Source organism: Loxodonta africana, chromosome X, assembly GCF_030014295.1.
Source record: "Loxodonta africana isolate mLoxAfr1 chromosome X, mLoxAfr1.hap2, whole genome shotgun sequence".
Lineage (NCBI taxonomy): Eukaryota > Metazoa > Chordata > Mammalia > Proboscidea > Elephantidae > Loxodonta > Loxodonta africana.
Genome location: NC_087369.1, coordinates 55,481,179 through 55,508,360, shown reverse-complemented (window position 1 = coordinate 55,508,360; position 27,182 = coordinate 55,481,179). Strand labels below are relative to the sequence as shown.

The 27,182-nt window shown below is 38.3% G+C and overlaps 1 protein-coding gene and 1 pseudogene across 4 annotated transcripts in view; both read right to left on the bottom strand.

Moving 5' to 3' along the window:
• The window catches only part of JADE3 (jade family PHD finger 3), a 193,229-nt gene that overhangs the window by 76,811 nt on the left and 89,236 nt on the right, over positions 1–27,182 (bottom strand). For 3 of the 4 annotated variants that reach the window (XM_023557923.2, XM_064278193.1, XM_064278194.1), the window contains 3 exons: positions 26,585–26,641; positions 25,785–25,864; positions 3,275–3,397 (listed from right to left, as the gene is read on the bottom strand). In XM_023557923.2, coding sequence (XP_023413691.1) covers positions 3,275–3,397; positions 25,785–25,864; positions 26,585–26,633 — 252 coding nt within the window. In that variant the 5' untranslated portion in view covers positions 26,634–26,641. The remainder of the gene's footprint in view (positions 1–3,274; positions 3,398–25,784; positions 25,865–26,584; positions 26,642–27,182) is intronic. The other variant, XM_064278195.1, reaches the window with a different exon arrangement.
• On the bottom strand, positions 3,411–26,611 carry LOC104846639 (transcription factor Dp-1-like; annotated as a pseudogene).

The following is a 27,182-nucleotide window of genomic DNA, read 5'->3' as shown; positions in this document are numbered from 1 at the left end:
CAAAAAGAATTATATGTCTGAGCTATCCTATCTAGTTCATAAAGTTGATGGGGTAAGGGAAGATGTGAGTTCACAGCCCAACTAAAACGTACATGGTTTAGCTTCCAAAGACAGGATTCCCAAGCAAGAGCCCCATCAAGAACTATAACCAACATTCTAGACGCCACAAGGTAATGCAGAAACTTTGCAAAACAAAAGACGGCTATTTGTTGCTGTTTTAAAGATTATGAAGGAGAGATCTGGATGGTGACATTGACCTTCTAGGTAATGAAGTTGAGAAGTCTTACAAATTTCTAATGATGTGCCTATTTTTATATGCACTGGTAGTTTACCCCCAAAATTCTTGAAACTACCAGAGACTACATCAGCCTGAGACCAGAAGAGCTAGATGGTGCCAGGCTACAACCGATGACTGCCCTGACAGGGAACGCAACAGAGAACCCGAGGGAGTAGGAGAGCAGTGGGATGCAGACTCCAAATTCTCGTAAAAAGACCAGACTTAATGGTCTGACTGAGACTGGAAGGGCCCTGGTAGTCATGCCCCCCAGACCTTCTGCTGGCCCAAGACAGGAACCATTCCCAAAGCCAACTCTTCAAAGAGGGATTGGACTGGACAATGGGTTGGAGAGGGATGCTGGTGAGGTGTGAGCTTCTTGGATTAGGTGGACACTTGAGACTATGTTGGCATCTGCCTGGAAGGGAGATGAGAGGGTAGGGTGGGTTAGAAGCTGGTGAAATGGACATGAAAAGAGAGAGTGGAGGCAGGGAGCGGGTTGTCTCATTAGGGAGAGAGCAATTGGGAGTATGTAGCAAGGTGTATATAAGTTTTTGTGTGAGAGACTGACTTGATTTGTAAACTTTCACTTAAAGCACAATAAAAATTAAAAAAAAAGTTCTTGAAACAAAAAGGTTTTGTACTTACCCTGGTATCTGTTCACTTAAGATCAAAGAGGAGATTCACAGGCTAACATACAGCCCAGAAGCTATGGCCAAATCCAACAGTGTATGCATATCTTGGCCTCTCAGATACTTGCATAAATAAAGGAAGCCTTACTATGATTTCAATTAAAACATCAATGCTTAACCTGTCAGAGTCACAAAATGGAAATGTACTTCACTGACAGTTCCCACTCCCATTGAGCTAGTCACTCTGGCTTTTACAGGGTTCTGGACTGCTCTAATTAACGTCTCTCAGAGGGCAGTTTCTTAAAGAACAGCTAGCCCAAACACTTGTGTGACATTTTTTTCAGAGAAAATGACAAAACATTTACTTTCTGTATGACACAAAGGGGAACACTGTCTGGTCCATGTGAATGAACCAGAGAGACTGGCCGATTCTGACTCATATTCACTTCAATCTGAGAATACACATAACTGACCACAAGCAGGTGTGTCACTGAAAAGCGCAAAACAGCTGCAAACATGATTTAATGGTAACAATATTGAAATCAAAAGGAATTAACGTTAAATGATTTTCTTAGCATTATAGAATTTTAAGAAAAGATTTTCAGGTTATCTAGAAGAATCAGTCACTTGGAGCAGAGAAAACCTAGCAAAGAATACTTAAGACCCTTAAAGAACGTTCTTATTTGATAACAAAGGTACCCAGTATAGTCAAGACATTGTGTTCCAAAGTGAGTTTTCCAATGAAGCAAAACTTATTCAATTTTGAAGTTTAAAACTTTAAAAATCTTATGAACATTCTTCATGGAAATATTTCTCAAATAGTTTAAAATAATTCTTAGGTTTCTCATAAAGAATAAACAGAATATTCTTCATGGCTATGGGCTGACACCAAGTGGAATATCAATTACTACAAAGCAATGTACTTTTGGGCTGCTTAGGTAAGGTTGGATTATCTCTCCGTACACTAAACTGAAGGAGCCCTGGTGGCACAGTGGTTAAGTGTTCGCCTGCTAACTGAAAGGTCAGCAGTTTGAACCCACCAGCTGCTCCATGGGAGAAACACTGTGGCAGTCTGCTTCCTTAAATATTTATAGCCTTGGAAACCCTATGGGGCAGTTCTACTCTGTCCTATAGGGTCGCTATGAGTCGGAATCTACTCAATGACAATGGGTTTTACACTGAACTGCCCGTACCAGTTGCCACGGACTCAATTCTGACTCATGGCAACCATACATGTGTCAGAGTAGAACTGTGCTCCATAACGTTTTCAATGGCTGATTTTTCAGAAGTAGATTGCCAGGCCTTTCTTTGACATGCTTCACTGGATTTGAACTTCCAGCCTTTTGGTTAGCAGCCTAGCACTGAATTCCTGACTGCTCAACATATAGCACCTATTACAGTCAGGGCACTATTCTGGACTTGTCAAGATTATAAGATGAAGTCCTCTGACCTGAAGAAGACATAAATAACCACAGAACACGGTAGAGTGAAGCAAACAGAGGTGTATGTAGCCTGGTAATGGAGAAGGGGGGAACAATCGAGTCTGACTTAGAGATCCGAATAGTTTTCATACAAGATGATATTTGAAGTCTGCTTTGCAAGTTTTTCTCCCTTCCCTCAGAGTCCCTTTTTTGTGCACTAAGTGTGCATTTGCAGCTTGGAGTTAATCTGCTGTGGGACAGAAAACCAAATAATCAAGCTCATTAGAAATATAGGTAAGGTGATGTGAACAGGCTTTACTTGAGGGTATCAGTGCTCTCCACTGAGTTGAAATATATGAGCTTTTACTTTGTTGCTATAGAAGTCCTGGATATAATACATGAGACCCCAGACCTACAGAGGATATGGAGTCAATCCTTTAGATTGATATGTTTTATAGACTAGTCAGACCATAAGGTAAAAATATCTTGGCTTTTGAGAAAAAAAATGGAACGCTTTATTTTTTTTAACTTTTATCATGGCAAAATATATATAACATAAAACTTGCCACCCTAACTATTTTTAAGTGTACAATTCAGTGACATCAATTACATTTACAATGTTGTACAACCACCACCACCATACCCAGCTCCAAAACTTTTTTTGTCACCCAAAACAGAAAATCATTAACTGTTACACAATAATTCACCATTTCTCCCTTTCCCCCAGTCCCTGGTAACCACTGACCTTACTTTTGTCTATGCATTTACCTATTACTAGAGACTTCATATAAATGAGATCATACTTTACCCCGTGTCTGACTTATTTCACCCAGCACAATGTTCTCAAGGCTCATGCACGTCACAGCATGTATCAGAACTTCACTTCTCCCTATGGCTGAACAACATTACCTCGTATATATAGCAATTACCGATAAAGAAGAACTTACTTCTGCTATTCTGCTATTTATATTCCATGTGTCTTGTACCTTTTTTGTCCCTCGTTTCCTCCCATACTGCCTTCTTTTGGGTTTAGTTGATTTTTTGTAGTGAACCATTTTGATTCTCATTTCCTGTTGTGTAAATTGTAAAAGATATATTCATTGCAGTTCCCATGGGGATTACACTTAACATCCAAAATTGGTAACAATCTAGTTTAAATTGATATCAGCTTAACTTCAGTGGAAAAAAAAATTATAGTATATAAAAATTCTGTTCCTATACAGCTCCTCCCCCTTCTTATGTTGTCACAAATTATATCTGTATACATTGCGTACCCAATAACACAAATTTATAATTATTTTTTACATCATGTGGGATAGAACAAGTAGAGCTATGATACAAACCACAAATATGGTAAAACTGACTTTTATATTTATCCATGAAATTACCTTTACTGTAGATCATTACTTTACACAGCTTCAAGTTACTATTTAGTGTCCTTTCATTTCACCCTGAAGGGCTCTCATTGGCATATCTTGCAGGTCTATGGTAACAAACTCCCTCAGCTTTGGTTTATCTTGGAATGTCTTAATTTCACCCTCATTTTTTAAGGACAGTTTTGCTGTATACATATTTCTTGGCTGACAGTTTTTTCTTTCAGCAGTTTATGTATGTCACCCCCCTGCCTTCTTGGCCTGGGTTTCTGGGGAGAAATCTACCCTTAATTTTATTTAAGATCCCTTGTATGTGACGATTTGCTTCTCTCTGCCTACTTTCAAGATTCTCTTTTTATCTTTGGTTTCCAACGATTTGATTATAATAATGTTATATTGGTGTGGATCTCTTTGGGTTCCTCCCACTTGGAGTTTACTGACCTTCTTGGATATGTAGATTGATTTTGTTTATCAAATTTGGAAAGTTTTCAGCCATTATTTTTTCAAATATACTTTCTGTCCATGCACCTACTGGGCTTTCAGTTCACCCTACTCTCCTCTTCTGGAACTCTCATAATGTATCTATTGATCTACTTGATGGTGTCACATAGGTCACTTAAACTCTTCAATTTTCTTTCTTCTTTCTGTTCCTCAGTCTGGATTATTTTGATGGTCCTATCTTCAAGTTCACTAATTCTTGCTTCTGCTAGCTCAAGTCTGCTGTTGAGTCCCTCTAGTGAATTTTTCATTTCAGTTAATCGTATTTTCAGCTCCAGAAGTTCTGTTTAGCTCCTTTTAATAGTTTCTTTTTATTGATATTCTCATTCTGTTCATAGATAATTTTCCTAATTTCCTTTACTTCTTTGTATGTGTTTTATTTTAGCTCTTTGAACATATTTAAGACAGTTGTTTTAAAGTATCCAAAGTAAGTACAATGCTTTGGCTTTCTCAGAGACCGTATCTGTCTCTTCTGTTCCTTTGAGTGGGGCATTCTTCTGTTTCCCTGTATACCATGTGGTTTTTTGTTGAAAACGGGACATTTGAGTAATACAATGTGGTAACTCTGGAAATCAGCTTTTCCTGCTTCCTCAGGGTCTGCTGGTTCTTTTTTTTTTTTTAATCATTGAAGGACGTCAAAGAGACAAACACAACAATGTATAAGGTGTGGTACGCCCCCTTGAGAACCCAAAAACAGGAACCCAAGCTAGAAATGTGGCTGTCGTTTCAAGCCAGGGAAGGGGAGGGGCATGGTTTAGTAACAAAAGACTACAGAGCTTTTCTACCATTTTTTTTGTTTAAAATGTCAATGCACATTTTATTAATAAAAACTAACAGTGCCAAGTTAAACAAGTCAAACAATTAAAGTCTCTTTATATTCCATAAAATATTACAGAAAAGTTTATTTGTGTTTGAATAGAAAGACTATCATTTGAGAATTGGCAACTAACAGCAGCTGTGCAGTTAATGGTTTTGTGAATAAATTTTAAAAGAGACTACTTTTTATGAAAAAAAGGACTATTAAAAATGACAAATTTTGAGTCAAAAAACCGTTAAAACATTCTCTATATTTAATTTTAACTTTATAATACATTATGAGAAGATGCTTACAAAACAAATAAAACATTTGTTTCAGTAAATAAAAAATGTCTTTAAATGATAGACTTAAAAGTATGTAAACAACTATATGATAAAAAGTTTCCAAATTCTGCCTGTAAGAAGTCAGACAAATTTTACCATAAGCAATAAATCACTCCAAGTGTTCAAAAAAAAAAAAGTGTTCGAGATAGTTTATATAGCTGCACCAGCATGGCAGTAAACTTTTACCAAACAAAACGAAATAAAAACAAACAAAAAAACTTTGCAATTTGTATGCTGTAACACAGAGCCAAAAGGGGGGTGGATATAAACTCAATGGAATTACAAGTCAATATAACTTAAGGGAAAATAAAGTCATAATGAAATTTATGGCACTTAATTTTTTTTTAAAGTATAGCTTTGGTATTCTGCTTGGTTCTTCTTTGGACACTGCATGATTTAATAGAATAAAAACTCACGATGTAATCTCGCTATCCATCAGTTACTGGCACCATTCAAAACACACTGCAAATAAATGGCCATTTGGCATACCATTTTCCATGAAAGGATATACCAGTGCCGTCGAGTTGATTTCAATGAAAGGATAGCATTTTATTTTCATTAGTGTGGACAAAGTACAATTTCTTCAGCAAACTTAGCAAGAATTATTAAGGGGCCAAAAACAAAAAGAAAAACTCTGAATTAATAAAAAAAAACTAGAAAATGCAAACACAAATCCTAGAAAGGGAAGAGAGATTCTGCATTAGCACACTGGTATCAAAACAAAACACATCCATAACCCAAAACCAGTGCCGTCGAGTTGATTCCGACTCAAACACATCCATACCACATTTAAAAAAATCCTACTAAAAACAATCCTTGCTTGCTTATTGGAGGTGCATATCTAAATTCAATAGCTTACCAATATCTTCTTGGGGGAAGGCCAAAAAGAAACAGAAAAACCCATATTTAAAAAAAAATTTTCTCTTCCTTAAACAATTTTTTTCCCTGAAGCTGATTTTGAAGGGGAAAAGGGAAATTTATAAGTCAAGAAAATCAATCTTCATCATCATTTTTGTTAAAGTCATCATCATTGTCATCTTCCCCAACATAAGACACTGGCATCTCCACCCTGAAGCCACTGAACTGAGATCCACTGAAGCTCACGGCCAACATCTCATCCGCTCCATTGGCCACGTCACTGGCAGAAAGCCTTGTGCCATTTGAAGTTGAACCTGATGATGTGACAAATACACTGCTGATTGATCTCTGAGACATTTCTGTCACATAAGGTTCCAGAGCTTTAGGTATCAAACTTCTTGCCATTTTAAGGTGTTCGGCTGAACAGCTTCCTGATTCAAGTCCACGAGCCAGTCCCATTTGCTTTAATACTTCTGTGTCATCATGGATTTCAAATGTGTTGTCAAAATTAAACAGCTACTCAAATTTGTCATTAGAAATACTGCAGTCAGTCATGGTCTTCTTGCTCGTGTTCACAATGAAAACAGTAGGTGGATGATGGAGTTGGAGGGAGGTGGCCAGTTGGCTTGCTGCTCTGCCTAACAGTTTCTCTGCACTAGATTCTTGAAGGCAATTTGCTGCAGAATAAGTTCTTGAAGTTGAGATTGTTTCTGTTTTATTCTTTCAAGTCTTCTCTGTCTGTCTACCTCTAAATCCTGATATTTCTGAGCCGAGTTAGTAGGCAGATGATTCATTTGATTTCTTTCTTCTCCTTGGAGATGATGTTCATGGCCATTAAGACATTTAAGGCATCATAGACTCGTCTTATATTCTTCTGGCCACAAGCTGATTCACTTGATAAAATATGGTTATCAGCAGCACTGAACTCCACGACCACTTCATCTGCCACTTCATTACATAAAGTGGTTCCTTTCCTCTGAACCTTCTCACAAACTTTCATTGAAAAATGCCTCAGATCCTTGCCATTCTTCTCTTCTTTTCTGCTGAGTTTCCCAAAGACCAAGGTGAGGAGTCTGAAGCCTGGTTCTGTGATACAAAATGTGTGTCAGGGGGGTGTGTGGACTCGCTACCAGGATAGTATTCGGCACTGCAGGTCTCTGAGGTGTACCAATTGCCACTTGCTGTGCAATGTTGACATTGGACCATCCAAAAGTTTTTGGCAGTTGTTGTTTCCCAAGTGTATTTACTGTAGAATGAACAGCTACTAATGATACCACACTATAAAAAGAAGCCAAAAACCAAACCAGCTGTCGTCAAGTTGACTCTGAATCACGGCAACCCCATTTGTGTTAGAGTAGAACTGTCCTCCATAGAGTTTTCAATGGCTGATTTTTTGGAAATAGATCACCAGGCCTTTTCTCCAAGGTGCCTCTGGGTGGGTTCAAACCACCAACCTTTCAGTTAGCAGCCGGGTGCTTAACCATTTGCGTCACCCAAGAACTCCGAAGACTTTATAAAGCTTTTCCAGTACTATAAGATTCTGGTCTATAAAGGCCTTTAGGTCGTCATTGGCTTCAATTAGATCGGCATCTTTTGCCATGTTCCCAGATCCGTGAAATCAATTCTATAAATGTTCTCCCTCCGGAGAAGAAACAATGCGTCAAACCGGCATGATGTGCCAGCAGTGCAGTGGCATGTGGCCACGAGTGGCCCCATAGAGACTGGCCCTCCTACAATTTTCTTGACATTGCCTTTTTTCCTGATTCAGCATTCACTTGGTTGCTATGAACCTCTATTTACCAGAGTTCTGACAAAGTTAAGTCTGACAGTTTCTACTTTGCTTTTGATATTTCGTTGGGGCACAGGTGCATGGAACTTCTTATTCCACCACCTTGTTAACATCACTCTCCTCTGGAAGACTTCTAGCCAGTTAAGCTAAACTACTGTTTGGTTGGTTTTAAGAACACTTCAGGGGATATTCTTGGTTTAAGGTTTAAAGACTATCTTCAGGGCAATAGTTTCAAAGGTTCATCCAGCTTTCATGGTTCCAGAAAGTCTGGAGTCCATGAGAATTTTAAATTCTGTTCTGTATTTCCCCACTTTAAATCAGTAACTGTAGCCAGGCACATCCAGTTCTTCTGGTCTCATAGCAAAGCAGGCATTTAGCCACACATTCCATATCCTCCTTCTATTCCTGATTCTCCTTCCTGTTGCTCCAGGCGAATTGAGACCAGTTGTTCTAATGTGAATGGCTGCTTGAAAGCTTTTAAGACCCCAGGAACTATGCAATGAATTAGAAGGTAGAACATAAGCACTAAACACACTGTTAAGCCAAATAACTGGGATGTCCCAGGAAACCATGACCCTTAACCTCCAAATCAAGGAACCAAACCCCGTGAGGTGTTCGGTTGTACATAAGCAGCCTCAGTAGTTTTTTTTTTGGCCGCCGTTGCAAATATGTCTATCACACAACTTTCGCCAATTCAACTTTTTTACAGATGTACAACTTATTGACAGCACTTAAAATAATCAGCTGTGCAACTCTACCCTTAATCAACATGATTTTTTTCCACCACTGTAAGCCAAAACTCAGTACTCTATAAGCAATATCACTCCTTTTCCTCTTCCCTCCCGCCCCTGGTAACCACTAATAAACTTTGGTCTCTATACATTTGCCTTTTCTTGTCTTTTTATATGCAAGGTCACAAAATATTTGCTCTTTTGTGATTGACTTATTTCACTCAGCATAATGTCTTCCAGCTCTGTCCATATTATAACATGTATCAAGACTTCATTTCTCCTACTGGCTGAGTAGTAGTCCACTGTATGTATGTACTACGTTTTGTTTATCCATTCAACTGCTGATAGGCATTTAGGATGCTTCCACCTTTTGGTTATTGTACATAGTGCAAAAATGAACATTGGTGTACAAGCCTCTATTTGAGTCTCTGCTTTCAAGTCTTTTGGGTATAAACCTAAAACCCATAAAACTTTACATTACCCAAGAATAAACTTTAATGTATGCAAACTAAAAAAAAAGGAAAACAAAAACAAAACACCCATATTAACCAAGATGTTGGCAGATCCTAGGATGGAATGCAGACTGTGACAAATGAATATAACTGTATTACAAATGTATGTACATAACTGCACTGAAGGGGTGAGGTTAAAAAAAAGGAGATGGTCTAAGTAACTTTTGAAAAGAATGTTTTGACTGGAAATTATAAGGCAAAAGACAAAAGTAACTATATATAAACACTGTACTCTGGTTGGGAAATTTGACTGTCATGGGGGAACAGGTTAACAATTCTGAAAACTGTTTTATACGTACACTGGAGTAAAACAAGTGTGTAAATGGGTGGTGGATGACTGCAGCCAGACCTCTTACTGTTGGACTGGGAAGTTACAAATAAGCAAAGAAGGAGGGCTAGAACAAACCATGTGGTACTGGATTAAATTAGGAGACACTGATACGAACTCATGTTTAGCTTAATATATATGCAAACTTTGTTAGAGAAATAATTACAGATAGGTATGTATACGTATATGTAGGTTAGTATATACACATTATTAGTACCATAATGTGGTACCTTACATATGTATGTATGAAATATACGTATTACCTAGCTCTGTCTGCTGGGTCGATTATGACTCATGGCAAGCCTATGTGTGCAGAGCAGAACTGCTCCACGGGATTTTCAAGGCTGTGACCTTTCAAAAGCAGGCCTGTCTTCTGAGGTACCTCTAGGTGACAACCTTTTGGCTAGCAGTCGAGTGCTTAACCATTTGCACCACCCAGGGACTCCTTAAGAAGGGCTAAAGCAACAATATCTCAATAGCAATGAGTACACCAGTGCCTAGATCCTGGTTTCTAAATACCATCTCCAATAAAAAGAGCCAGGGTTTCCTGAAGAAATGGCTGATTCTAAGGCTGGGACAGGGAAAATACAAGATAAGCCTAGAGGACCTTGAGCCATAAATTAAAAAAAGTGCTCAAGAAACAAAAGGATGGAGGTATGTAAATGGGACATACCAATGGCCAAAGCAGGAACAATTTGAAAAGCACAATTATATAATATTGGATTATAACTCAAAGTATAAAATAAATATACATCAGTCCATACTGATATAAATAAGTGATTAAACAAATTTAAAAATGGAGAAGATATAAATTTTCTTTATAGAATACTACAAAATTTCGGAAGCTCGGAAGAATGATGAAAACTAAAGATACAAGGGAAAGATTAGTCCAAAAGACTAATGGACCACATCTATCATGGCCTCCACCAGACTGAGTCCAATACAACTAGATGGTGCCTGGCTATCACCAATGACTGCTCTGACAGAGAACACAATAGAGGGTTCCCGACAAAGCTGGAGAAAATGTAGAACAAAATTCTAACTCAAAAAGAAAGACCAGACTTGCTGGCCTGACAGAGACTGGAGAAACCCTGAGAGTATGGCCCTTGGACACCCTTTCAACTGAGTAATGAAGTCACTCCAGAGGTTTACCCTTCAGCCAAAGATTGGACAGGCCCATAAAACAAAACGAGACTAAAGGGACACACCAGCCCGGGGCAAGGACTAGAAGGCAGGAGGAACAGGTAAGTTGGTAATAGGGAACCCAAGGTTGAGAAGGGAGAGTGCTGACATGTTGTGGGGTTGTTAACCAGTGTCATAAAACAATATTGTCTACTTAACGAGAAACTAGTTTGTTCTGTAAACTTTCATCTAAATTACAATAAAAAAGGAATATTACCAAATCATACATGTAACTACTGTCTCCTCCAGGAGGCGGAGCTTAATCCTTCCCTCACACCCACCCCCTGATTGTGCACTAGGCTTAGTGACTCACTTCTAATGAATGGCATAGGGAATGGGAAAAAATTAGTAACTTTACAATGGAAAAACCTCACAAATACTACCTTAACTAAATGATAAAGGTTATCACCACCAGTGATGTCTTGTGGATATGACCTCCCCAATATGATGTGATGAGAAGGTTACTTCATCTCTATTGTATTCTTTCCTAAAACCTATAATCCCAGTCTAATCATGAGACAAATATCAGACAAATGCACACTGGCGGACATTCTACAGGGTAGCTGGCCAGTACTCTTCAAGACTGTCAAGATAGTGAAAAACGAGCAAAGGTCGAGAAACTGTCACAGTCCAGAGGAGACTGGGGAGACATGACAATTAAGTGTAATGTGGTACCTTAGAGTGGATCCTGGCACAGAAAGGAGACATTGATGGAAAAACTGGTAAAATCCCAATAAAGTCTGGAGTTTAGTTAATATTAATGTACCAACGTTGGCTTCTTAATTCTGATAAACGTACCATAGTAAGGTAAGATGTTAACAATGGGAGAAAATGAAACTGGATGTGAGGTATACAAGAATTCTCTGTGTTATCTTTGCAACTTTCCAAAGTAAAACATTTATTAAAAACTTCATAAGGCTAATCTAGGTGACTACTAGGATTGTGGATGGTAAAAATGGTTTTCAGAAATACTGAGTAAAAGAAGTAGCTAACCCTCAAGTCCCCTAAGTATTCTATACAAAGAGAAATTTACATATAAATGGAGGTTAAATAGAAATAAGAATTTTTGAACACGAAGAAATACCAGAAATGATTACTATGTTTGGTTATTTAAGTATCTTATCTAGAGTGCTTTTTAAAAATGGAATACGTTTTCTTGTATCAGGGCTCATATGGGTTGTATGTAGCTTGAAGGCTAGACTAGATTAGACCTTGAAGATTCTGTCCGTCTCTTAAGGCTATGGAACAAAGCAAATTCAACCTAATTTTGTTTTGGCCCCATTTACCTATTAAACCAAAAAAACCAAACTCATTGGCGTCGATTCCAACAGATAGCGACCCTGTAGGACAGAGCTGACCTACAGTGTTTCTAAGGAGCTGCTGGTGGGTTTGAACTGACGACCTTTTGGTTAGCAGCTACAATTCTTAACCACTGTGCCATGAGGGCTCCATTTACCCATTAAACCCATTAGAAGACATTATTTCCATTTCTTGTCTTTTTTCAGAACAAAAAATGTAAAATATCTCATTAATGAGTTTTTCTATTGATTACATGTTGAAGTGATAATATTTTTAATAATTGGGTTAAATAAAAGCATTATTAAAATTATTTTCAGGAGGTGGAGTCAAGATGGCAACTTAGTCATACATACCATAAGGTCCCCCTACACCAAAGACTCCCCCAAAAACAAGTGAGACAGAAGCAGATAACAATCCAGTAACCCCGAACTTCAAAAAAGAAGGTCTAAGAACTGAACTGAACACTGACTGGAAGGAATAAGAAAGCAGTGAAAGAGGAGGAAAATGAAACAGCAGAGCTCACAGCCGTCCTAGCCCACCGTGACTAACTTAGGACAAAGCCAGCAGCAACCCTGGGTAAAGAAAACAGCAAGGCGATTTCGTGACTTTCCCAAAATGGAGAGAGAACCTCTACTGACACACACGGAAAGAAGCAGAGAAAGGGAGGGTGCCAGATTCAGGACCAGGGATACTCAGGAGTGGTGGCCCTTGACCTCAGGGACAGAGCAGCAAGACCGAGCGAACATCTGCCCACCGTTCCCCTCCTCCCTCTCCCTGCCCGGGAGGAGGTAGAGGTATAGTGACTATGTGAACACCTGCCCACCATGCCCCCTCTACTACCCATACTCCTTCAACCAGTGAGAGGTGACAAGCATGGCTCCACTCACCCACTGCACTGGCCACTCCACCTGCATCGAGAGCACAATTCCCTGCTCCTAAGCCACTGAACCAAAGACAGATGGAGACCAAAGCCCAAACAACCCACCCTCAGCTGCTCCACAAGATCAGTAAACAGAGACCCGAGCTCCCACACCTACCCATTACTCCATTCACCCAAAGATAGGTAGGGAGAGCAACAGCATGGCCAATCCAATGCCAGGGCACCACTCCAGCCACACCTGCCAGGAATCACCAAAACAAGAGGACCCAGCAAATAATTATAAAATAAAAAATAAATATAACTCCTTAATGTGCCAGAGACGACAGACAATAGCAAACCACCTGAAGAAGTAGGGCAAGATGGCCCCAGAAAGTGGCCATATAAAGAGCCAGAAATCTCCCTGAGGGAGAAAAGACAATGGAGCTTCCTGATGAGGATTTCAAAAGGTGAATCCTCTTTGTCTAAATCTTTATGTTTTTACTACTAAAGGTACCCAAAACAATATGCTATATAACACGTGGTATATTAATGTAATTTAAAATTTCACATAAATGTTGTAATACTGTACATATCTTTTGATGAACTGTTTTCAATGTGCTCATATAATTTTGAGATTTATCCACACGTAGATGTCCAGTTTATTCATTTTAATAGCTGCACTGTATTACATTGTATGAATACACTATAATTTATTTCTCAATTATTTCATTGTTGGGCACATATATTTTTCCAAGTTTTGCTAACAGCACATCCTCATATATGACCCCTTGAATACATGTGGGAAAGTCCATCATTATTTTCCTAAGTTGCTTATTACTGATTATTATGTGTGTATTATTTTGTTTTCCTTTTTTATGAATTTCACATTCCTATCTTATACACCCATTTGATAGACATTTTACTTTTGCTTTATCATTTGTAAGAATTATTTATATATCCTAGATAAAGTTCCTTAGCTATTTATATGTACTTTTATGGTATTGCTTTAAGTTTTAATATCATCAGATTAATCAATGTTTTCCTAATATTTTTATTGAGATTTAATTCATACAACATAAAATTTATCCTTTTAAAACATACAATCCACTGTTTTTTGGTATAGTCACAAAGTTGTACAATCGTTGTTGTTGTTGTTAGGTGCTGTCCACTTGACTCCCACTCATAGTAATTCTATGTACAACAGAACGAAACACTGCCTGGTCCTGCGCCATCCTCACAATCCTTGCTGTTTGAGCCACTTGTTGCAGCCACTGTGTCAATTCATCTCATCAAGAGTCTTTCTTCTTTTCACTGACCCTCTACTTTACCAAACATGATGTCCTTCTCCAGGGACTGATCCTTCCTGATGACAAGTCCAAAGAACATGAGATGGAGACTCACCATCCTCGTTTCCAAGGAGCCCTCTGGTTGTATTTCTTTCCAAGACAGACTTGTTCATTCTTCTGGCAGTTCATGGTATATTCAATATTCATCACCAGCATCATAATTCAAAGGCATTCTTTCTTCTTCAGTCTTCCTTATTCATTGTTCAGCTTTCATATGCATGTAAGTCAATTGAAAATATCATGGCTTGGGTCAGGTGTACCTGAGCACTCACGGTGACATCTTTGCTTTTTAACACTTTAAAGAGATCTTTCCAGGGGATTTGACCAATGCAATATGTCTTTTGATTTCCTGACTGCTGCTTCCATGGGTGTTGATTGTGGATCTAAGTAAAATGAAATCCTTGATAACATCGATCAACCTTTTCTCTACTTATCATGATGTTGCTTATCGGTCCAGTTGTGAGGATTTTTGTTTTCTTTATGCTGAGGTGCAATCCGTACTGAAGGCTGTGGTCTTTGATCTTCATCAGTAAATGCTTCAAGTCCTCTTCATTTTACGACTGTCTAATTCCAGAACATTTCCATCACCCCAAAAAGAAATCTCATACCCATTAACAATCACTCCTTATTCTGCCCTCCCTACAGCACATGGCAACCAGTTCTACTTCTCTCTTCATGGATTTATTTATGCTGAACACTTCATAAATGGAATCATGAAATACGTAGTCATTTGTGTCTGGCTTCTTTCACTTAGCATAATGGCTTCAAGGTACATCCATAAATTACAGCATGTATCAGTACCGTACTCCTTTTTATAGCTGAATAATATTCTACTGTAAGAACATACTACATTTTTTTATCCATATACCAGTTGATGGACATTTGAGTTTTTCCAGTCTTTGGGCTATTGTGAATAATATTGCTAAGAATATTAGTGTACAAGCTTTTGTGTGGACATATGTTTTCAATTCTCTTGGTTATATACACAAGAATGGAATTGCTGTATCAAATGGTAACTCTATATTTAATTTTTGGAGGAACTGTCAGACTGTTCCAAAGTGGCTGCTCCATTTTACATTTCCACCAGCAATCTATGAAGTTTCCAAATTCTCCACATCCTAGACAACACTTGTTATTTTCCAGTTTTTGTTTGTTTGTTTAATTATAGCCAGCCTAGTAGGTGTGAGGTGGTACGATATTTCATTATGGCTTTGATTTGTATTTCCCTAATGGCTAATGATATTGTTTATTGGTCATTTGTATATCTTCTTTGGAGAAATGTCTATTTAAATCCTTTGCCCATTTTTTAATTGGGTTATTTGTCTTTATTGTTGAGTTGTAAAACTTCTTTTTTTTATATATTCTGGCTATTTGGCCCTTATCTGGTATATATCATTTGCAAATATTCTCTTCTGTCCTAGTTATCCAGTGCTGCTATAACAGAAATATACTTTCTCAGAGTCTAGTAGGCTACATAGATGTCCTCAAAAGAATCAAGGAAAACACAGACAAAATTATGGAGAACACAGACAAAACCAAGGAAAGCACAGACAAAAACACTAGGAGAACTCAGGAAAACAGTGCAAGAACAAAATGACAGAACAGACAATTGGAAATGACACAGCAACTAGAAATCCAGAAGTTTAACAATAAAATTGCACAAATTGACAACTCAATGGAAAGTCATAGGAGTGGAATTGAAACAATGGAAGACAGGATCAGTGGAATAGAAGACTAATCCCTTGACACTAATCTGTGCGAGGATCAAAAAAAAAAAAGAAGAAGAAAACTTAAGAGTTATGTGGGACGCCATCAAGAGGAATAATTTACGTGTGGTTAGAATCCTAGAAAAAAGTAGCTTGAGAAAAACAAAAGATCACCTACAAAGGGGCATCAATAAGACTAAATTCTGATTACTCGGCAGAAATCATGCAGGCAAGAAGGCTATGGGATAATACATATAAAACCATGAAAGAAAAAACTGCTAAGAATTATATATTCAGTAAAATTTTCACTCAAATATGAAGGTGAAATTAGGATATTTCCAGATAAACAGAAATTAAAGGAATTTGTAAAAACAAGACCAACTTTAAAAGAGACATTACAAGGAGTCCTTTGGACACAAAACTAACAACACGCCAGACAACAACCTGAGACTAAAACACATGACAACACCAGAGAGGTATCAACCCAGATTAAGAACTCTAAAGAATAAAATAAAGCTAAAAGACAGAAAACAGGGAACCAGAGATGTCAATCTGTAACTGATGACCACTCCAACACATAAAGGGGGAATAAGGGGTGTCTTAGTCATCTTTTTTTTTTTTTTTTTAAGTCATCTAGTGCTGCTATAACAGAAATAGCACAAATGGATGGCTTTAACGAAGAGAATTTTATTTTCTCATAGTCTAGCAGGCTAGAAGTCCAAACTCAGGGCGTCAGCTCCAGGGGAAGGCTTTCTCTGTAGGCTCTGGAGGAAGGTCCTTGTCCTCAATCTTCCCATGGATTAGGAGCATCTCAGCACAGGAACCTCAGGTCCAAAGGATGCGCTCTGTTCCCGGCACTTCTTTCTTGGTGGTATGAGGTCCCCAACTCTCTGCTTGCTTCCTTTTCTTTTATATCTTGTAAGATAAAAGGTGGTACAGGCCACATCCTATGGAAACTCCCTTTACATTGGCTCAGGGTTGTGACCTGAGCAAGGGTGTTACATCCCACCCTAATCCTCTTTAACCACAGGCAGAGATTACAATTTATAACACATAGGAAAATAACAAAATGGAGGACAACCTCACAATACTGGAAATCATGGCCTAATCAAGTTGACACATATTTTGGGGGGCCACAATTCAATCCATAACAAGGGGTATAGGTTTAGAACGTCCATATGGAGAGGAAGCCAAGGCAATATCAAGAAATAAATCACCACTTTAAACTTAGGAAGGTAAAGGTAAATTTCAGGGTAACCACAAAGAAAGTCAACAAACCTACTCATCAAAATATAAAAGGACAAAATCATAAAGATTCCGTACACACAAAACTAAAAACTACAAAGGAAATGAAAAGACAAGCCACAATTAAAAAAAATCAGTACAGAAAATTAAGCAGAACGAAGAAACCATCAACACCACACACACACACACACACACAAAAAGCATAAGAAAATGACAGCAATAAACTTGTACCTATTGATAATCACACTGAAGGTAAATGGTCTAAATAAACCATGAAAGAGACGGAGAGTGGCGGAATGGATAAAAAAAGTATGACCCATCAATATGCTATCCACGAGAGACACACCTTAGTCACAAAGATATAGATAAACTAAAACTTAAAGGATGGAAAAAGACATATTAAGCAAACAATAACCAAAAAAGAGCAGAAACAGCAATATTAATCTCTGATAAAACAGATTTTAAAGCAAAATCTACTATAAAAGGAAAGACTTTATAAAATGATTAAAGGGTCAATCCACCAAGATGACATAACCATAATAAATACATATGCACCCAATGAAAGAGCTCTAAAATACATAAACAACACCGAAAAGAGAAACAGACACTTCCACAATAATACTAGGAGACTTTAACACACCACTCTTGGTGAAGAACAGAACAACTAGCAAGAAACTCAACAAAGACACAGAAGATCTAAATATCACAATCAACCAACTGGACCTAATAGACATACACAGAGCACATCACCCAACAGCATCAGACTACACATTCTTCTGCAATGTTCATGGATTATTCACCAGAAAAGACCACATTATATGCCACAAAGCAAGCCTCAACAAATTCAAAATACAAAGCATCTTCTCTGATCACAATGCTATAAAAGTAGAAATCAGTAACAGGAAGAGAAAAGAAAGAAACCTAATAAGTGGAAACTAAATAACACACTGCTTAAAAACTACTGGGTAACAGAAGAAATCAAAGATGAAATTAAAAAATTCCTAGAACCAAATGAGGATGAAAACACAACATACTAAAACCTCTGGGACGCAGTAAAAACAGTGCTCAGGGGTCAATTTATGGCAAAAAATGCACATATCAAAAAAAGGACATAAATCAAAATATTAACCCTACAACTTGAACAACTGGAGCAGCAAGAGAAGCCCACAATTGCTAGAAGAAACAAAATAATAAAAATTACAGCAGAAATAAATGAAACAGAGAACAGGAAAACAACAGAAAGAATCAAGACTAAAAGCTGTTTTTTTGGAAAGGATTAATAATATTGACAAGCCACTGGCCAATCTGACAAAAGAAAAACAAGAGAAGATGCAAATAACCTGAACAAGAAATGAGATGGGTGACATTACAAAAGAACCAACTGAAATAAAAAGGATCATAACAGAATAATACAAAAAATTGTACTCTAACAAATGTGAAAACCTAAGGGAAATGGACAAATTGCTAGAAACACTCCACCTACCTAAACTAACACAAACTGAGGTAGAAAATTTGAACGGACCTGTAACAAAAGAAGAAACTGAAGGGGTCATTAAAAAAAACTCCCAGCAAAAAAGTTCTGGTCCAGATGGCTTCACTGGAGAATTCTACCAAACATTCAGAGGATAGTTGACACCCAGTCTATTCAAACTATTCCAGAACACAGAAAAGGAAGGAATACTCCTGAATTCATTCTATGAAGCCAGCATAACCCTAATACCAAAGCCAGGCAAAGATACCACTAAAAAAGAAAACTATAGACCAATGTCCCTCATGAATATGTAGATGCAAAAATTCTCAACAAAATTCTAGCCAAAAGAATACAAAAGCATATAAAAAGAAAAACAACAATATATCATGACCAAGTGGGATTCATGAAAGGTTGGTTCAACATTAGAAAATCAATCAACGTAACCCACCACATAAATCAAACAAAAGAAACGAATCACACGATCATATATCAATTGATACAAAAAAGGCATCTGATAAAGTCTAACACCTATTCCTGATAAAAACTCTCAGCAAAATAGGAATAGAAGGGAAATCCCTCAACATCATAAAGGGAATTTATACAAAACCAACAGCCAACATTATCCTCAACATAAAGAATCTGAAAGCATTCCCCCTGAGAACGGGAACCAGACAAGTATGCCCCTTATTATCACTCTTATTTAACATTGTATTAAAGTCCTAGTGAGAGCAATAAAGCAAGAAAAGGAAATAAAGGGCACTCACACTAGTCAGAAAGAAGTAAAACCATCCCTATTTACAGATGATATGATCCTATATACAGAAAATCCTAAGGACTCCACAAGAAGGCTATTGGAACTAACAGAAGCATTCAGCGAAGTGGCAGGATCCAAGATCAACATACAAAATCAGTTGAATTCCTCTACATCAACAAAGAGAACTGTGATAAGGAAATCAGGAAAACAATACTATTTACAATAGCCCCCAAAAGATAAAATACCTAGGAATAAATCTAACTAGGGATGTAAAAGACTCACAAAGAAAACTACAAAATACTACGGCAAGAAACCAAAAAAGACCTACGTAAATGGAAAAACATACCATGCTCTTGGATAGGAAGGCTTAACGCTGTGAAAATGTCAATACTTCCCAAAGCGATTTAGATATAATACAACCCCGACACAAATCTGAAAGGCATTCTTCATCCAGATGGAAAAACTAATCACTAACTTTCTATGAAAGGGAAAGAGGCCCTGTATAAGAAAAAGAAGAACAAAGTAGGAGGCCTCACACTGTCTGATCTCAGAACCTACTATACAGCCACGGTAGTCAAAACAGCCTGGTACTGGTACAACAAACACATGGAATTGAGAACTCAGATGTAAACCCATCCTCCTATGGGTAGCTGATCGTCAACAAAAGACCAAAGGTTACTGAATGGAGAAGAAACAGTCTCTTCAACAAATAGTACTGGCAAAATTGGATATCTATCTGTAGAAAAATGAAACAAGATCCATACTTTACACCATATACAAAAACTGACTCAAAATGGACCAAAGACCTAAACATAAAACCTAAAACTATAGGTTGGAGGAAAAATTAGGGGTAATGCTAGGGACCTTAATATATGGCTCCACTACCAACCCACTGCCGTCGAGTTGATTCCGACTCATAGTGACCCTATAGGGCAGAGTAGAACTGCCCCATAGAGTTTCCAAGGAGCGCCTGGTGGATCTGAACTGCCATCCTCTTGGTTAGCAGCTGTAGCACTTAACCACTATGCCACTACGGTTTCCAAATATATGGCTAGGGACCTTAATATATGGCATTAATTGATTATCAAACATAACCAAAAAATGCACACACAGAAAGAAATGAACTAGATAAATGGGGCCTCCTAAAAATTAAACTCAATAAAAGACTTTTCCAAAAGAGTAAAAAGACAACCTACAGATTGGGAAAAAAAATTTTGGCTATGACATATTTGATAAGGGCCTAATCTCTAAAATTTATTAAAGAAACTTCAACACCTCAACAAAAAAGACAAATAATCCAATTAAAAAAATGGGCAAAGGATATAAACAGATACTATACCAAAGAAGACATTTAGGCTGCTAACAAACACATGAAGAAATGCTTGAGATTATCATCAATCAAAAAAAAAAAAAAAAAAAACCATTGCTGTTGAGCATATCCCTAGGAGAGGGATTGCTAGATACTGGGTTTTTTTATGGTATTTCTGTTTCTAGCTTTTTGAGGAAGCGCCATACTGTTTTCCATGGTGGTTGTGCTATTTTTACAGTCCCACTAGCAATGCGTAAGAGTTCCAATCTCTCCACAACCTTGCCAACACTTGTTATTTTTTTTTTTATTTTATTCATGCCAGTATTATTAGGGTGAGATGGTATCTCATTTTAGTTTTGATTTTTTATAAATATGAGTCATTATTAGGTTACTAGGGACAGGAGGCGTAGTGTCATGGATTGAACTGAGTCCCCCAAAAATATGTGTCAACTTGGTTAGGCCATGATTCTCAGTATTGCGTGGTTGTCCTCCATTTTGTGACTGATATAATTTTCCTATATGCTGTAAATTCTAATTTCTGCCTGTGGTTAATGAGGCAAGATTGGATCATACTGAAGAGGATTGGGATGGGATGTAACACTGTCGTTCAGGTCACATCCCTATGAGTCAACATAAAGGGAGTTTCCCTGGGGTGTGGCCTGTACCATTTTTTATCTTACAACAGATAAAAGGAAAGGGAAATGAACAGAGAGAGTTGGGGACCTCATACTATCAAGAAAGAAGCACCGGGAGTAGAGCGCATCCTTTGGACCTGGGGCTTCTGCGTGGAGAAGCTCCTAGGGGAAGATTGACAACAGGGACCTTCCTCCAGAGCAGACAGACAGTGAAAGCCTTCCCCTGGAGCTGACGCCCTGAATTCGGACTTCTAGCCTACTAGACTATGAGAGAAAAAATTTCTCTTTGTTAAAGCCATCCACTTGTGCTATTTGTTACAGCAGCATTAGATAACCAAGACAGGGAGGGAGGGGAAATTATCAAAGGGATATTAGACACATGTTAATATTGGTGAAAGGAACGGCCAATACACAATATAGGAGAAGTCAACACAACACCATCAAGGGAAGAGAGGACACTGAGAGGAATGCAGGACTAAGGGACAACTCTAGTAACTACTGGAACCCTGGCGGCACAGTGGTTAAGAGCTAGGCTGCTAACCAAAAAGTCAGCAGTTCAAATTCACCAGTTGCTCCTTGGAAACCCTATGGGTCAGTTCTACTCTGTCGTATAGGGTTGCTATAAGTCAGAATCAACTCAATGGCAATGGGTTTATTTGAGTTTATGGTTAACTATTATAGCACAGATAATCTTGCAACAACAGAATCAACAAACAATAATTGTTAGAAAGATTAGATAGACAGACAGACAGACAGATATGCCAAGAGGTGTGGGAAGGGGTAAAGGAGCACACCCACTGGCAGACACAGGTTTGGTGGTGGAAATTTCTAAATACATTACTGTAGGTGCTCCTCTATATTAATACAGACAATAAAAAAAAATACAGACAATAGAGCACACAAATAGCACATTCCGGGAAAACTCTTAGACATAAACACCTCATGGGATGAAGTTCCTAGGCTCGAAAGCAAAGGGCCATAGACTTGGGGGACAGCTGCATCAACTGGCACAACATAGTTCTTAAAGACAATGTTGTATACCCTACTTTGATGAGTAGTGCCTGGGGTCTTAAAAGCTTGTCAGCAGCCATCTAAGATACAACTATTGGTCTCTTCTAGTCTGGAGCAAAAGAGAGTGAAGAAAACTAAAGACTCAAGGGAACAATCAGTCTAAATAAAGGACTAATGGACCACATGAAGCATGGCCTACATGACCCTAAGACTGGAAGAACTAGATGGTGCCCATCTACTACTACCAACTGCTCTGATTGGGATTAAAGCAGAGGGTCCCAGACAGAGCAGGAGAAAAATACAGATCAAAGATCAAATTCATGAAAAAGACCAGATTTACTGGTCTGACAGAGACTGAAATTTCTTAGTTGCCTATTGCTGCTATAACGGATATAACAGAAATAGCACAAGTGGATGGCTTCAACAAAAAGTTTATTCTTTAACAGTCTAGTAGGCTACAGGTCCAGGGTATCAGCTCCAGAGGAAGGCTTTCTCTCTGTGTAGGTTCTGGAGGAAAGTCCTTGTCATCAATCTTCCCCTGGACTAGGAGCTTCTTAGCACAGGAACCTCATGTCTATCTGTTCACTTCTCACTTTTATATCTCATAAGAGATTGGCTCAAAATTCAACCTAATCTTGTAGATTGAGCCCTGCGTTGTTAACATAACTGCCACTAATCCCACCTCATTAACATCATAGAGGCAGGATTTACAACACATAGGGAAATCACATCAGATGACAAAATGGTGGACAATCACAGAACACTGGGAATCATGGGCTAGCCAAGTTGACACACATTTTGGGGGTGGGGGAGACAATTCAATTTATAACACTGGAGGAACCCCCAAGACTATGGCCCCTGGTCCCCACTTCTAACTCAGAATTGAAGCCACTCCCAGAGTTCGCGTTTCAGTCAAAGATTAGGCAGGCCTATAAAACAAACAATAACACGTGAAGAATGTGCTTCTTAGATCAATCAAGTACATGAAATCAAACGGGCTATACCTACTCAAAAATAAAGCCGAGAAGGCAGGAAGGGACAGGAAAACTGGACAAATGGAACTGGGGAACCTGGGGTGGAAAGGGAAAGGGGGAGAATGCTGACATAATGCGGGATTTGCAACCAATGCCACATAAGAATTTGTATATAAATTTTTGAATGAGAAACTAATTCACCCTGTAAACTTTCACCTAAAGCACAATTAAAGAAGAAAAAAAAATCCAATTTCACTGACCTCCTTCAGCCTTTTTTTTTTTTTTTTGGTAAGCATTAACATCATTTATTTCCAGAAATTTCTATCACCTTAAACAAAAACTTTGTACCCATTAAGCAATAACTCCCCACTTCACCCTCTCCTCAGCCCCTGTAACCACTAACCTACTTTCTGTCTTTATATATTTGTCTATTCTAGATAGCACATATAAGTGGGATCATACAATATTTCTCCTTTTGTATCTGACATTTCAGTCACTCAGTATGTTTTCAAGGTTCATCCATATTATAGCCCGTATCAGAATTTCATTTTTCTTTATGGCTGAATAATATTCCATTGTATGTATATACCGCATTTTGTTTCTCCATTCATCTGTTGATAGACACTGGGTTGTTTCCATCTTTTGGCTATTGTGAATAACACTGCAGTGAACAATGGTGTACAAGTATCTGTTTTAGCCCCTGCTTTTAAGTCTTTTGGGTATATACCTAGGAGTGGAATTGCTGAGTCGTATAGTAATTCAATGTTTAACCTTTTGAGGAACTGCTGTTTTCCACAGAGGCTATATCATTTTACATTTCGAGTTCCAATTTCTCCACATCCTTGTCAACACTTATTATTTTCTGTCTTTCTGATCATAGCCATCCTAGTGGTTTTGATGTGCACTTCCCTAATAACACTGAGCATCTTTTCATGGGCTTATTGGCTATTTGTGTATCTTTTTTGGATAAAAGTCAATTCTTTGTCTATATTTTAATAGGGTTGTTCCACTTAAGTGAACCTTAAAACAATTATTTGAAGCAAAGGGGCAGGAAGTAGAACCAGGAAAACCAGAAATTGACAGAGAGGTGATACTTTGGTATTAAATACGGGCCATGAGCTGATGTTCTGACAGAAGCAGCAAAAGGTGATCTTGCTTCAGTTTCAAGATCCAAAAAGGAACACAGAAGTTCACAACGGTCCCACCTGACTCCTTGAGGGACTGCCTTCAGCCTCACCTGTGATCAGTGTACACTTGTCATCTCCACCAATTCTCATGTACCTCTTCTACTTCTCTTCTTCCACCAAGGATCCTGTGTTCTCCTCACTGCCTGGGTTCTCAGCCATCGTTCAATTCCAGGCATTTGTTCTCCCCATTCTCAACTTTTGCTACCCCCTCATTATGGAAATCTTGGTTATAACTGCTCATGAAAAAACACTGATGCTGTCCCATATTTCTTAACTATCAAAGTTTCAAACAAGGTACCAAGTACAGGGTGGTTAATAGCATAGGATTCAGGGTGCATCAAAACTTGAATTTCAGTTCTACTATTATTTTTGTGACCTTGGATAATTAACTCCTGTGAGCCTCAGATTCATCACCTGCAGAAAGAAGAGTACCTACTTCACAATGCTTTTAGGGGAATAAAAATGAGAGTATATTATTTCCCCAAAGTGCCCGATCATAAAAACCACCTGAGTCACTTCTTAAAAACCAGATCCCAGGCACCTTCCCTAGAAATACAATCTGGTACGTATGCGGTAGGTTTGGGATCTGTATTTTCAACAAGTGCCCAAGGAGATTCTCATAACAAGTAAGATGAGATCTCTGTAGTTTTCAACATGACATTTTTTTATATTCTCTCTTTTTTTCTTTTTTTGATATTTCTCTCTCTTTCTTTCCAGCTAAGGAAGTCTACTTCTAGTAGTGAAGCTACTCAAGGCCAGTTACAATCATCACAGAGAAAAGTCTGAGGACCCACTAAACTATCACCAAGTCCAAGTACAACCTTGGCACTTCAGTAGCCTTGGGGCAAAAAATGATCAGCCTCACAAGGAATGATCCATTCTTTCTGCGCCTGCAGTGCTTCAAAGTCTGTGAGAATTCATCACAGATAAATAATCCAGATCGCCAACCTGTCCCTCACAATCTCACTCCTTCTCGCACTGCCTCCTACCTGCCGACTTAGCTCTTTCCAATCATAGCCTAGGAGATCTGTGGGTCCTTCTCAATCCCCCAAGTCTGGCTCCCTTTGACTTCCTGGATAGGGGAGGCCTTGTATTCTAAAGCCATTACTTAAGTAGCGTTGCCAAAATTAAACCACAGTGTGAAGATTACTGTTCTCCTAAAGGAGAAAGTGGACTTTCTTGAAAAGCACATATATACAGTAGATATTTGTATAATTTTTTAAGTCTAAAAATTGAGAATATACTCTTACCTCAGCAGGTTTTTTGTGTTGATTTGGGATTTTTGACTTGCTCCTATACATTGAGCCAGAAGTAAAGGAAGTGGAAGGACCTGCAAAAGAAAATTAGAAAAGAATACTGAGACTTATTACACACTAATGTCAAATAAGCAAATGTCCCCAAGAGAATATCAAAGATATGATGGAGAAAACCACAGAGATCTCTTACAATTGGAGAAAACAGTTAAATTGTACCCAAGAGAACCTCATGATGGAGTTTAATGACATTTGCATGTGGCCTCCCGGCATGCAAAAGCTTCAACAATGCTAAGGCTAAGATGATTCAATTTGATGTAATCATGCCTCGTAACATTTTGCTCTACTCAGAGAAAAAGTTATCTTCTGTAAAAACTGTAAAAAACTCAAAGTGTAGAGCAGGTAATCTGTGCATTTCCCCAAAAGGTCTCTGTTAATAAGGTTGTTGCCTTTTATGAATGATGACTACTCCCCCACAATCAAACATTTAGTACCTGAGCTACAATTAGAATCAGGGCCTACATTTTATGCTCTCATGCTTTTCTTCTTTCCTAGAAAAGCACTGTAAATCACTATTGGATTTGGTTTTATTGTTTAGGTAGCGAAAAGTAAAAAACAAAATGTTACGTGCCCCCCAAAACCAATTCTTCCACCTATCTATCTCTGATGAAATAAAATGAGTAAAAGAAATGATAACCACACTTTTCTTCCTTAGAAAATTATTTTTTGACTGCTCAAGTCAAAGAAGCAAACAACAAGGGGGAAAATGCAGATGTTACCAGTTGCTGTTTACTCACTCTCATCCGAACTGTCACTGCTGCTGAGTCGCCTGTGGCGTTTCATCATGGAGCATCCTGGGAAAGACAACCATACTGAATAAAACAAAATCAACAATGTCCCACAGATCCCATAAGGTAGCAGCAGGCAAATTACATAAATCAAATGATTTCTGTCAAGCATATTCTCAAATGAACTAGAGTGACAGGAGAAGGGTACTACCAAATCTTCCAATAGAAAGTATATAAAAAACTGGGCAAGGTCACTCATTAGCCTCAGGAGAGAGCCCAAACCACAGAGCATGAGTGATATAGCAATGGTTGGAGTCACACATGTAGTATCCACCTAAACGAAGGAGGCAGCCATGTGGCTGTCACTAGCCAGAGGTCCCTAATGTGGCACAGTCTACTCTCAGCTGCTAACCAAAAAGTTGGTGGCTCAAATCTACCCGGGGCACTGTAGAAGAAAGCCCTGGTGATCTACTTCCATAAGGTTACGGCCACTGAAAACTCTATGGAGTGCAATTCTCCTCTTGACATACATTGGGTGTCATGAGTTGGAATAGGTAAAGATGGCAACGAATTTGATTTTTGTTGTTGTTGTGGTTAAGTTGTTGTC